The sequence below is a fragment of the Anolis sagrei genome, chromosome 5 (assembly GCF_037176765.1).
Source record: "Anolis sagrei isolate rAnoSag1 chromosome 5, rAnoSag1.mat, whole genome shotgun sequence".
Classification (NCBI taxonomy): domain Eukaryota; kingdom Metazoa; phylum Chordata; class Lepidosauria; order Squamata; family Dactyloidae; genus Anolis; species Anolis sagrei.
This window is the reverse complement of record NC_090025.1, coordinates 199,176,657-199,190,914: the sequence shown is the minus strand read 5'-3', so window position 1 is coordinate 199,190,914 and position 14,258 is coordinate 199,176,657. Positions and strand designations below refer to the sequence as shown.

The window sequence follows — 14,258 nt, the reverse complement described above, 5'->3', positions numbered from 1 at the left end:
GAGGGTATTTTAAATGATGGTGATGATGATTACTATTCACAAACCCTTCTGAAGCCCCCCTTCATAGCTGTTTGGGTGCAAAGAGGGAGGGTCTTTCCCCTTCTGAGTCCCCCAAAGAGAGACCCCTCCTCTTCCTCTCCCCCCTTCGGAGCCCCCAATGAGTGGAGGGTCTTTTCAATCATTAAAGTTACTATAAACAAACCCCAGGACCTCCTGAAGAGCCCCTTCCATGGCTGTTTGGGTACAGAGCAGGAGGGAGGGTCCTTCACCCAAAGAGAGACCCCCTCCTCTCTCCCCTTTCAAGCCCTCTACTGAACAGAGTATTATTATTGTTGTTGTTACTACTACTACTATTAAAGTTACTATTAATAAACTCTGGAGCCTACTAAAACCCCAGCTGTCTGGGTGCAGAGGGAGGGTCTTTTCCCCAAGAGAGACCCTTCCTCTCCCCATTTGGAGCCCCTCAACAAGTGGAGGGTTATTATTATCAAGGAACCCCAGAACCTTCTGAAATCTGTTCATGTCTGTTCAGGTGTAGTAAGGGAGGGTCTTTCCTCTTACTGAGACCCTCAAAGAGAGACCCCCCCCCTCCTCCTCCTCTCTCCCCTTCGGAGCCCCTCCAACAAGTGGAGGGTCTTTGAAATGATGGTGGTGCTGATGAGGATGATTAAAGTTACTATAAACTAACCCAAGAACCTACCAAAGCCCCCACCCCCACCCCTTCATAGCTGCTTGGGTGCAGAGAGGGAGGGTCTTCTCCTCTTCTGAGTCCCCCAGAGAGAGACCCCTCTTCTCTCCCTTTCTGAGCCCCCCCAATGAGTGCAGGAACTTTTCAATCACCATCATTATCCAAGTTACTATCAACTAACCCCAGAACCCAATGAAGCCCCGCCCCCCCACTTTCTTCATAGATGTTTGGGTGCAGAGTGGGAGGGAGGGTCCTTCGCCCAAAGAGTGGGGGTCTCTCCTGCTGTATCGCCCCCTTCAGAACCTCCCAATCATCACCATCAGTATCCAAGTTACTATTAAGTAACCCCAGAACCCAATGAAGCCCCCTCCCCAACTTCATTCATAGCTGTTTGGTTGCAGAGCAGGAGGGGGGGTCTTTCACCCTTTATCTCCCCCTTCAGAGCCTCCCAATGAGCAGGGGGCCTTTTCAATCAACACCATCAGTATCCAAGTTACTATTAAGCAACCCCAGAACCCAATGAAGCCCCTTCCCCACTTTCTTCATAGCTGTTTGGGTGCAGAGTGAGGGTCTTTTCCCCAAAGAGAGACCCCCTCCTGCCTCCCCTTCTGAGCCCCCAACGAGTGGAGGGTCGTTGAAAGGATGGTGGGAATGACCAGGATGATTACATTTGCAATGAGTGACCCCAGAACTTACTGAAGCCCCCCAACCCACCCACCCATAGTTGTTTGGCTGCAGAGCGGGAGGGAGGGTCCTTCACCCAAAGAGTGGGGGGTGTTTCCCCCTTTATCTCCCCCTTCGGAACCTCCCAATCATCACCAGCAGTATCCAAGTTACTATTAAGCAACCCCAAAACCCAATGAAGCCCCCTCCCCACTTCCTTCATAGCTGTTTGGGTGCAGAGCGGGAGGGAGGGTCCTTCACCCAAAGAGTGGGGGTCTTTCCCCCTTTATCTCCCCATTTGGAACCTCCCAATCATCACCAGCAGTATCCAAGTTACTATTAAGCAACCCCAGAACCCAATGAAGCCCCCTCCCCACTTCCTTCATAGCTGTTTGGGTGCAGAGTGGGAGGGAGGGTCCTTCACCCAAAGAGTGGGGGTCTTTCCCCCTTTATCTCCCCCTTCTGAGCCCCCCAATCATCACCAGCAATATCCAAGTTACTATTAAGCAACCTAGAACCCAATGAAGCCCCCTCCCCACTTTCTTCATAGCTGTTTGGGTGCAGAGCGGGAGGGAGGGTCCTTCACCCAAAGAGTGGGGGGTCTTTCCCCCTTTATCTCACCCTTCTGAGCCCCCCAATGATCACCATCATTATCCAAGTTACTATTAAGTAACCCCAGAACCCAATGAAGCCCACCCCCCTAATTTTCTTCATAGCTGTTTGGGTGCAGAGGGAGGGTCCTTCACCCAAAGAGTGGGGGGTCTTTCCCCCTTTATCTCACCCTTCTGAGCCCCCCAATGATCACCATCATTATCCAAGTTACTATTAAGTAACCCCAGAACCCAATGAAGCCCCCTCCCCAACTTCATTCATAGCTGTTTGGCTGCAGAGCAGGAGGGAGGGTCTTTCACCCAAAACGTGGGGGGTCTTTCCCCCTTTATCTCCCCCTTCGGAGCCTCCCAATGAGCAGAGGGCCTTTTCAATCACTATCAGTATCAAAGTTACTATTAAATAACCCCAAAACCCAATGAAGACCCCTCCCCACTTTCTTCATAGCTGTTTGGGTGCAGAGCAGGAGGAAGGGTCTTTCACCCAAAGAGTGGAGGTCTTTCTCCCTTATGTCCCCCTTCTGAGCCCCCCAATGAGCAGAGGGCCTTTTCGATCATCACCATCAGCATCCAAGTTACTATTAAGCAACCCCAAAACCCAATGAAGCCCCCTCCCCACTTTCTTCATAGCTGTTTGGGTGCAGAGCAGGAGGGAGGGTCTTTCACCCAAAGAGTGGGGGTCTTTCTCCCTTATGTCCCCCTTCTGAGCCCCCCAATGAGCAGAGGGCCTTTTCGATCATCACCATCAGCATCCAAGTTACTATTAAGCAACCCCAAAACCCAATGAAGCCCCCTCCCCACTTTCTTCATAGCTGTTTGGGTGCAGAGTGGGAGGGAGGGTCCTTCACCCAAAGAGTGGGGGTCTTTCCCCCTTTATCTCCCCCTTCAGAGCCCCCCAATGAGTGGAGGGTCTTTTCAATGATCACCATCAGTATCAAAGTTACTATTAAGCAACCCCAAAACCCAATGAAGCCCCCTCCCCACCTTCTTCATAGTTGTTTGGGTGCAGAGAGGGAGGGAGGGTCCTTTCCCCCAAAGAGAGACCCCCTCCTGCCTCCCCTTCTGAGCCCCCCAATGAGTGGAGAGTCTTTTCAACCCTTGTCATTATCAAAGTTACTCTTAAGTAACCCCTGAACCCAATGAAGCCTCCTCCCCACTTCCTTCATAGCTGTTTGGGTGCAGATCGGAAGGGAGGGTCCTTCACCCAAAGAGTGGGGGTCTTTCCCCCTTTATCTCCCCCTTCTGAGCCCCCCAATGATCACCATCATTATCAAAGTTACTATTAAGTAACCCCAGAACCCAATGAAGCCCACTCCCCACTTCCTTCATAGCTGTTTGGGTGCAGAGCAGGAGGGAGGGTCTTTCACCCAAAGAGTGGGGGGTCTTTCCCCCTTTATCTCCCCCTTCGGAACCTCCCAATCATCACCAGCAGTATCCAAGTTACTATTAAGCAACCCCAGAACCCAATAAAGCCCCCTCCCCACTTTCTTCATAGCTGTCTGGGTGCAGAGAGGGAGGGAGGGTCCTTCACCCAAAGAATAGGGGTCTCTCCTGTTGTATCTCCCCCTTCTGAGCCCCCCAATGATCACCATCAGTATCCAAGTTACTCTTAAGCAACCCCAAAACCCAATGAAGCCCCCTCCCCACCTTCTTCATAGCTGTTTGGGTGCAGAGCAGGAGGGAGGGTCCTTCACCCAAAGACTGGGGGTCTTTCCCCCTTTATCTCCCCCTTCAGAACCTCCCAGTCATCGCCATCAGGATCCAAGTTACTATCAACTAACCCCAGAACCCAATGAAGCCCCCTCCCCATTTTCTTCATAGTTGTTTGGGTGCAGAGAGAGAGGGAGGGTCCTTCACCCAAAGAGTAGGGGTCTTTCCGCCTTTATCTCCCTCTTCGGAACCTCCCAATCATCACCATCAGTATCCAAGTTACTATTAAGTTACCCCAAAACCCAATGAAGCCCCCTCCCCACCTTCTTCATAGCTGTTTGGGTGCAGAGCAGGAGGGAGGGTCCTTCACCCAAAGACTGGGGGTCTTTCCCCCTTTATCTCCCCCTTCAGAACCTCCCAGTCATCGCCATCAGGATCCAAGTTACTATCAACTAACCCCAGAACCCAATGAAGCCCCCTCCCCATTTTCTTCATAGTTGTTTGGGTGCAGAGAGAGAGGGAGGGTCCTTCACCCAAAGAGTAGGGGTCTTTCCGCCTTTATCTCCCTCTTCGGAACCTCCCAATCATCACCATCAGTATCCAAGTTACTATTAAGTTACCCCAAAACCCAATGAAGCCCCCTCCCCACCTTCTTCATAGCTGTTTGGGTGCAGAGCAGGAGGGAGGGTCCTTCACCCAAAGACTGGGGGTCTTTCCCCCTTTATCTCCCCCTTCAGAACCTCCCAGTCATCGCCATCAGGATCCAAGTTACTATCAACTAACCCCAGAACCCAATGAAGCCCCCTCCCCATTTTCTTCATAGTTGTTTGGGTGCAGAGAGAGAGGGAGGGTCCTTCACCCAAAGAGTTGGGGTCTTTCCGCCTTTATCTCCCCCTTCAGAGCCCCGCAATGAACACCATCAGTATCCAAGTTACTATTAAGCAACCCCAGAACCCAATGAAGCCCCTTCCCCACTTTCTTCATAGCTGTTTGGGTGCAGAGTGGAAGGGAGGTTCCTTCACCCAAAGAGCAGGGGTCTCTCCCGCTGTATCTCCCCCTTCGGAACCTCCCAATCATCATCATCATTATCCAAGTTACTATTAAGCAACCCCAGAACCCAATGAAGCCCCCTCCCCATTTTCTTCATAGTTGTTTGGGTGCAGAGGGAGGGTCCTTTCCCCCAAAGAGAGAGAGAGAGAGAGAGAGAGAGAGAGAGACCCTTCCCCTGTGTTCTCCCCTTTGGAAGCCCCGCAGGAAGCGGAGGGTCTTCCCTTGCCTCCCCCTCCCTTCAAAGGGGTCTCCCTCCTTGCCTCCCCCCCCCCCCCCCCGGTTCCTCTTACCTTTGACGGCTTCTCCTCGGTTGAGCTGGATCTCTCCGGGCCCGGCGGGCGCGTGGCTCTTGACGGCGATGAAGCGCCTCCCGGGGACGGCGCTGTAGAGCTTCCGCTTGGGGCCCCGGGGGGCCGGGAGGGGCGAGGAGGAGGGGGCGGGCAAGGCGGGGGAGGGGCCCCCACCCCCAGAGAAAGGGGGCGCCTCCCCCAGGGGGCCCCGCCCCGAGGAAGACGGAGACGGAGACGGAGAGGAAGGGCTGAAAACGAAGACATACGTCACCGTCGGGGGGGGAGGGGGAGGGGGGCTTCCCCCGAGGGGGGGGCTCCCCTCCGGCCCAGACATCCCCCTCCCCTCCCCTCCCCCGCTCCTTCAGCGCACCCCCCCGGGAAGGGGCCCCCGACCCCCCTCCCGCCCCGCCATCGGAACAGTCAGCGGAGGGGAGGGGGCGGGAGGGGGGGCAGGGGGAGACCCCTCCCCAAAAGAGAGAAGGAAGGAGAGAGGGAGAGAAGGAGAGAGAGAGAGGCAGGCGCCGGTGCCAGGCAGGAGCGCAGCCGGTGTCTCCACCCCTTCCTTCCTCCGCCCAACCCCTTTCCCCCGGGAAACTCCCCCAGGAGGGAGGGAGGGGGGGAGGGATGAGACCCCCCCTCCACTACAGAGAGAGAGGGGGGGAGGCCCAGCTGATAGAGGAGGGAGGGGGCATTGGAGGGACCCCCTCGAAGACCCCCTGTCCCCCCAGAAGAAGGGCCCCCTCCCTTCTCTATCTATCCCCCCCCCCTTCTCTCTCACATCTATCTCCCCCCCCCCCCCAATATCTAGGGAGGGAGGGAGGAGTCATTGGAGGGACCCCCTCGAAGACCCCCTGCCCCCCCCCCCACACAAGAAGAAGGGGCACTCCCTACTCTCATACATCTATCACTCCCCTCCCCAAATATCTAGGGAGGGAGGGAGGAGGAGGCATTGGAGGGAACCCCTCGAAGACCCCCTGCCACCCGCCCAAGAAGAAGAGTCCCTCTCTGTTCTCTCTCACATCTATCACACACACCCCCCCCCAAATATCTAGAGAGGGAGGGAGGGGGCGTTGGAGGAACCCCCTCGAAGACCCCTTGCCCCCCCCCACACACACAAGAAGAAGGGGCCCTCCCTACTCTCACACATCTATCACTCCCCTCCTCAAATATCTAGGGAGGGAGGGAGGAGGCATCGGAGGGACCCCCTAGAAGACCCCCTGCCCCCCCCCCCAAGAAGAAGGGCCCCTCTCCCTGATCTCTCACATCTATCACCCCCCCCCCAAATATCTAGAGAGTGAGGGAGGAGGAGGCATTGGAGAGACCCCCTCGAAGACCCCCTGCCCCCCCCCCACAAGAAGGGCCCCCTCCCTTCTCTCTCATATCTATCACCCCCCACCCCAATATCTAGGAAGGAGGCATTGGAGGGACCCCCTCGAAGACCCCCTGCCCCCCCCCCGAAGAAGGGCTCCCCTATCTTCTCTCTCATACATCTATCACTCCCCCCCCCAAAATATCTAGGGAGGGAGGGAGGAGTCATTGGAGGGACCCCCTCGAAGACCCCCTGTCGTTCCCCCCCCCAAAGGGCTCCCCTCCCTTCTCTCTCACATCTATCACCCCCCCCCCCCCAAATATCTAGAGAGGGAGGGAGGAGGAGGCATTGGAGGGAACCCCTCGAAGACCCCCTCCCCCCAAGAAGAAGGGCCCCCTCCCTTCTCTCTCACATCTATCACTCCCCTCCCCAAATATCTAGGGAGGGAGGGAGGAGGCATCGGAGGGACCCCCTAGAAGACCCCCTGCCCCCCCCCCCAAGAAAAAGGGCCCCTTTCCCTTCTCTCTCACATCTATCACCCCCTCCCCAAATATCTAGGGAGGGAGAGAGGAGGCATTGGAAGGACCCCTGGAAGACCACCCTGCCCCCCCCCAAGAAGAAGGGCTCCCTCCTTTCTCTCTCATCTCTATCACCCCCTCCCCAAATATGTAGGAAGGAGACATTGGAGGGACCCCCTCAAAGACCCCCTGCCCCCCCCCCAAGAAGAAGGGCCCACTCCCTTCTCTCTCAGGTTTTTCACCCCCCCCCCAAATCTAGGGAGGGAGGGAGGAGTCATTGGAGGGACCCCCTCGAAGACCCCCTGCCCCCCTACAAAAAAAAGGGCCCCCTCCCTTCTCTCTCACATCGATCACCCCCCACCCCAATATCTAGGAAGGAGACATTGGAAGGACCCCCTCAAAGACCCCCCTGCCTCCCAAGAAGGGCCCCCTCCCTTCTCTCTCACATCTATTACCCCCCCCCCCCAATATCTAGGGAGGAGGAATTGGAGGGACCCCCTCAAAGACCCCCTGCCCCCCCCCCAGAAGAAGGGCCCCCTCCCTTCTCTATCTATCATCCCCCTCCCTTCCTTCTCACATCTATCACCCCCTCCCCCAAATATCTAGGGAGGGAGGAAGTATTGGAGGGACCCCCTCGAAGACCCCCTCCCCCCCAAGAAGAAGGGCCCCCTCCCTTCTCTCTCATATCTATCACCCCCTCCCCAAATATCTAGGGAGGGAGGGAGGAGGCATCGGAGGGACCCCCTAGAAGACCCCCTGCCCCCCCCCCAAGAAGACCCCCCTCCCTTCTCTATCACATCTATCACCACCCCCTCCCCAAAATATCTTCCACCCAACCAGGGCGACTTTCTTCTCCTCCTTTTCACCATTCTCTAATAATACTAATTCTATCCATTAATAATAATGTAATAATACTAATAATATATAGCATAAGATTCCTCTCACTTCCTGTAGTCTCAGACCCATTGTTCGTAACTAGGAGTCATTTGTTTGTAACTAGGAGTCGTTCCTCTCACTTCCTGAAGTCTCAGACTCATTGTTTGTAACTAGGAGTCATTTGATGTTTGTAACTTGGGGACGGCCTGGATCTGGGTCTCTCCTCCAGTTTCAATGCTGCCCCCCCCCCCAAAAAAAACCACACACCACACACACAAATACACACACTTCACAACTCACAGGACACAACAGGAGGGACAAAACTGAGCAGGATACCCAACCATGTGCAGAGTGCCACCAACATTACTAAGCAGTCAATGAGAACTGAATCAAAGAGTCACAGAATTGGAAGGGACCTCCAGAGGCTATCTAGTCTCGCCCCATTCATTCTGCCATTATGCTGGAAAAGAACAACCAAAGCCTTCCCGACAGATGGCCATTCAGAATCTGTTTAAAACAATGCAGTACAGTTGGGTTGCATCAAGTCAAGTTTGTCGCAATGTGATTTTAAAGGACTGTATTTCAATATTAATATTGCCAATTTAGAGCTTATAGCAGGGGGTGTTAGTTAAGCCTGTTTAACACAGTAATGCTGGACCACTCTCACAACCACCACGTCAGGCGACACAGAGAAGCCACTGAAATCCACAAGAAGCAGGTGGACCATTTCAACAGAAAGGAAGAAACCATGAAAAGGAACAAAATCTGGCTACCAGTATTTAAAAAAACCTCTAAAATTAGAACAGCACAACAACAGAGAGGAAACAAACAAGGACATCTAATCACCTCTCAACAAAAGATTGCCCCAGGCACTGCCAGGCCATCAAATGCTAATCAAGGTGGTCAGTTGAAACATTCACACCTAGCTCCAACAGACAAGAGTTCTTTGACCCACCCTGGTCATTATTCCACAGATATATAAACCCTTTTCCCTAGTTCCAACAGACCTCACTACCTCTGAGGATGCTTGCCACAGATGCAGGCAAAACGTCAGGAGAGAATGCCTCTAGAACATGGCCATACAGCCCGAAAAAACCTACAACAAGGACATCTAATCACCTCTCAACAAAAGATTGCTCCAGGCACTGCCAGGCCATCAAATGCTAATCAAGGTGGTCAGCTGAAACATTCACACCTAGCTCCAGCAGACAAGAATCCTCTGTCCCACCCTGGTCATTCCACAGATATATAAACCCTTTTTCCTAGTTCCAACAGACCTCACTACCTCTGAGGATGCTTGCCATAGATGCAGGCGAAACGTCAGGAGAAAATGCCTATAGAACATGGCCATATAGCCCAAAAAAACCCTACAACAACCCAAGCCTGTTTTTAATAGTCACTCTCAAGCAACCAGAAAGAACATTTATCTGGAATCCATCAAGCCCTACGGGTGCCAGTTAATTAATTATTCTCTCTCTCCTTATATATATATATCTCCTATATCTCAAAAATACTTGGATATATATACACACCAGAATTCCTTGATTTTCCCATATGTATATGTTCTCAAAATACGTGCTTGTGCTATATATAATGCTTGGTTTTACCATATGAATGTATGTGTGTGTGTATATATATACACACATACATATACATACACACACACACCCACAACATTTGGAGATATATATATATATATATATATATATTCCAAAATTCCTTGATTTCCCTATATGTATATGTTCTAAAAATACTAGATTTTTCCATATATAATATATTCCACAAATGTTTGGTTTTGTCATATACAGTGTGTATGTGTATGTGTGTAGATAATTATACACACACACACACACACACACGTTTGGTTTTGCCATATACAGTGTGTATATGTGTAGATAATTATATATATATAATTATCTACATATATATAATTATATATAATTAGCTACACACATACACATACACACTTTGTGTGTGTATAGTGTGTGTGTGCGGGTGTGTGTGCGGGTGGGTGAGTGATGTGTGTGTGCATGTGTATATACACACACACACACACACACACGTTTGGTTTTGCCATATACAGTGTGTATGTGTGTAGATATTTATATATATATATATATAATTATCTACATATATATAATTATATATAATTAGCTACACACATACACATACACACTGTGTGTGTGTATAGTGTGTGTGTGCGGGTGTGTGTGCGGGTGGGTGAGTGATGTGTGTGTGCGTGTGTATATATATATACACACACACACACACACACATGTTTGGTTTTGCCATATACAGTGTGTATGTGTGTAGATAATTATATATATATAATTATCTACATATATATAATTATATATAATTAGCTACACACATACACACTGTGTGTGTGTATAGTGTGTGTGTGCGGGTGGGTGAGTGATGTGTGTGTGCATGTGTATATATATATATATACACACACACACACACGTTTGGTTTTGCCATATACAGTGTGTATGTGTGTAGATAATTATTATATATATATATATAATTATCTACACACATACACATACACACTGTGTGTGTGTATAGTGTGTGTGCGCGTGTGGGTGAGTGATGTGTGTGTGCGCGTGTGTGTGTATATATATATATATACACACACACACACACACTCACACATGTTTGGTTTTGCCATATACAGTGTGTATGTGTGTAGATAATTATATATACACACACACACACACACACACATCACTCACCCACCCACACACACACACTACACACACACACACACACACACACACACAAATACATTGCTTGTCAAGAGCTTTGATGGGGCACAATCCTGTCAGACTCTTATCCTGGTGATAAGATACACATATTTTTATTATTAAGAGAAAATGTCAAAGTCCTACTGTTCCTTGGTGGCCTTATAGACCAAGAGTTGTGTTATAACACGTACACTTTGGAAATAATAATAATTCACACAGGTTTGTGTATTGCAATAGGTGACTGGGCGCAGCATCCTTTGCATTCAGCAGCCAAGGAATCCAGTTCCAAAACAGAGCTGTGAAGCTGAGAAGGAGCTGTCCTTGGTGCTGAAACCTTTTCTAATGGGATCCAGACATGCTTTCCTATCAGTGTTTTATATAGTCATGTGTTTTACTATCTGTAGTCCTTCGCGTGCATTTTATGTAACTATGGTTCATCCCACCAGTTAACAAACAACAACAACAACAATAACATTGTTGTCCTGGTTCCATTGATAAAACACAGTTTCATATTGCATTATAGAATCCTAGAATCAAAGAGTTGGAAGAGACCTCCTGGGCCATCATCCAGTCCAACCCCATTCTGCCAAGAGGCAGGAATATTGCATTCAAAGCACCCCTGACAGATGGCCATCCAGCCTCTGTTTCCAAGCCTCCAAAGAAGGAGCCTCCACCACACTCCCCCGGGGGCAGAGAGTTCCACTGCTGAACGACTCTCACATAGAATCCTAGAATCCTAGAGTTGGAAGAGACCTCCTGGGCCATCATCCAGTCCAACCCCATTCTGCCAAGAAGCAGGAATATTGCATTCAAAGCACCCCTGACAGATGGCCATCCAGCCTCTGTTTAAAAGCCTCCAAAGAAGGAGCCTCCACCACACTCCGGGGCAGAGAGTTCCACTGCTGAACGGCTCTCACAGTCATAGAATCATAGAATCAAAGAGTGGGAAGAGACCTCCTGGGTCATCATCCAGTCCAACCCCATTCTGCCAAGAAGCAGGAATAGTGCATTCAAATCACCCCTGACAGATGGCCATCCAGCCTCTGTTTCAAAGCTTCCAAAGAAGGAGCCTCCACCACACTCCCTCCGGGGCAGAGAGTTCCACTGCTGAACGGCTCTCACAGTCATAGAATCAAAGAATCAAAGAGTTGGAAGAGACCTCATGGGCCATCCAGTCCAACCCTATTATGCCAAGAAGCAGGAATGTTGCATCCAAATCACCCCTGACAGAGGGTCATCCAGCCTCTGTTTCAAATCTTCCAAAGAAGGAGCCTCCACCACACTCTGGGGCAGAGAGTTCCACTGCTGAACGGCTCTCACAGTCAGGAAGTTCATCCTCATGTTCAGATGGAATCTCCTCTCTTGTAGTTTGAAGCCATTGTTCCGCGTCCTAGTCTCCAAGGAAGCAGAAAACAAGCTTGCTCCCTCCTCCCATTTGGCTTCCTCTCACATATTTATACATGGCCCTCATCATGTCTCCTCTCAGCCTTCTCTTCTTCAGGCTAAACATGCCCAGCTCCTTAAGCCGCTCCTCATAGGGCTTGTTCTCCAGACCCTTGATCATTTGAGTCGCCCTCTTTCTCTGGACACATTCCAGCTTAGAGTCAATATCTCTCTTGAATTGTGGTGCCCAGAATTGGACACAGTATTCCAGGTGTGGTCTAACCAAAGTGGAATAGAGCATGGGGAGCATTATGCCAGGCATTGGCAAACTTGGGCCCTTCAGGTGTTTTGGACTCCAACTCCCACAATTCCTAATTGCTGGGTGTATGTGTGTATGTGTGTATACACACACACACACAGTATGAATACATACAAAAGTCAAAGTAATGTACATATGTATATATGTATGTTTGTAACACAAAGGCTTGTTTCTAGGTGAAGTGGCCCTCTGTGGATGTCACTGGAAAAGAAAGGAGGAATAGAGGAAGGAATGAAAGAAAAAAGAAGGGAAAGAAAGAGAAAGGAAAGGTGGAAAGGCATGAGAGAAAGGAAGGAAGAAAATAAGGGAAGAATGAGAAAAAGAAGGGAAAGGAAGGAAGAGAAAGGACAGGGGTAAGGCATTGAGAGAAGGGGAAGGGAGGAAGGAGAAAAAGAAGGGAAAGAAAGGAATGAAAAGGAAAGGGGAAATGCATGAGGGGAGGGAGGGAAGGAAGGAAGGAAATAAAGAAGGAAAGAATGAGAAAAAGAAGGGAAAGGAAGAAGAGAAAGGAAAGGGTAAGGCATGAGAGAAGGGAAGGAAAGGGAGGAAGGAGGAAAAGGAAGGGAAAGAAAGGAAAAGAAAAGGGAAATGCATGAGGGGGAGGGGATGAATGAAAGGAAATAAAGAAGGAAAGAATGAGGAAAAAGAAGGGAAAGGAAGGAAAAGAAAGGAAAGGGTAAGGCATGAGGGAAGGGGAAGGGAAGGGAGGAAGGAGAAAAAGAAGGGAAAGAAGGGAATAGAAAGGAAGGGGAAATGCATGAGGGGAGGAAGGAAGGAAGGAAATAAAGAAGGAAAGAATGAGAAAAAGAAGGGAAAAGAAGAAGAAGAGAAAGGAAAGGGTAAGGCATGAGAGAAGTAAAGGGGGAGGGCAAGGAAAGGAAAGAGGAAAAGGCATGAGGAGAGGGAAAGAAGGAAAGAAAGAATGAAAAAAGAAAGGAATGGAAGATAGAAAAAGGAAAGAGGAAAAAGCATGGAGGAGGGAGGGATGGAAAGAAGGAAGGAAGGAAAGAAAAAAAAGGAAAGGAAGGAAGAGTAGGAAAGAGGAAAAGACACGAGGGAGGGAGGGATGGAAAGAAGGGAAGGAAAGAAAGAAAAAAGGAAAGGAAGGAAGAGTAAGGAAGAGGAAAAGGCATGAGGGAGGGACGGGATGGACAGAATGAAGGAAGGAAGGAAGGAAGGAGAAAAAGAAAGGAAGAGAAAGGAAAGAGGAAAAGGCATGGGGAGGGAAGGAAGGAGGAATGAGAGAAAGAAGGAAAAGAAAGGAAAGAGTGTAGTAAAGACATCACAGAAAGGCACTTTACCTAGCAATAGTCTCTGTGGAACAGCCAGACAATACACACACACATATAGATATAGTTGAGCATTTGTTTTCCCTTGTGTTGCCTTTTCCCTATTTTTCTTTTACCTTCAAACAGAAGTGAGTTTTGGCAAAGGAAAAGGGGATGATAATAATCATAAGAATAACGATGCCAGGGATGAACCTTGCGATGGGAAAACAGGTTAATCCCTCCGCGGCCTGTTATGTCACCTGGCAGCTGCTGGCTTTGCCCTGAAGCCGCTCCAAAGATTCCTGCAAAACCTGGCCTCATTCGCCACTTTATTCTCATTATACGAATATTTGGGTCTTTGGCCTCAAGACTGGCCTGCTTTTGCACAAGGCTTAGGTCCGCATGCCTTGGGAGCAGCGCATGCAGGCATCTTTCTCTTGGATCCCACTGCAAATGGCTCAATAGTATGAAAAGGGTGGGTGTGTTTACCTAGACTGTGGGTGCATCTACATTGGAGGGTTAATGCAGTTTGGTACCGCTTTCTTCCAGTTCATTGCAATGGGATCCTAGTCTGCACTGCATGCAATCCAACGCACATAACTTTGCTTTTGCTTGATCTCCCTCCAACTGCCATGACTCCGTGCTGTGGAACCCCTGGAGTTGTAGTTTTACAAGGTCTATGGCAGTGTTTCTCAACCTGGAGGTTGGGACCCCTGGGGGGAGGTCGCAATGGGGTGTTGGAGGGGTCGCCAATGACCATCAGGATAGACAGTATTTTCTGCTGGTCATGGGAGTTCTGTGTGGGAAGTCTGGCCCAATTCTATCGCTGGTGGGGTTCAGAATGCTCTCTGATTGTAGGTGAACTATAAATCCCAGCAACTACAACCCC

The 14,258-nt window shown here is 50.0% G+C and overlaps 1 protein-coding gene across 14 annotated transcripts in view; it reads right to left on the bottom strand.

Moving 5' to 3' along the window:
- The window catches only part of SHANK3 (SH3 and multiple ankyrin repeat domains 3), a 407,035-nt gene that overhangs the window by 142,209 nt on the left and 250,568 nt on the right, over positions 1-14,258 (bottom strand). For all 14 annotated transcript variants that reach the window (XR_010910064.1, XM_067469407.1, XM_067469409.1 and 11 more), the window contains one exon: positions 4,950-5,197. Coding sequence is in view for 13 of the 14 variants with exons in the window: in XM_067469407.1 (XP_067325508.1) it covers positions 4,950-5,197 (248 nt within the window). In the remaining variant the exon portion in view is untranslated. The remainder of the gene's footprint in view (positions 1-4,949; positions 5,198-14,258) is intronic.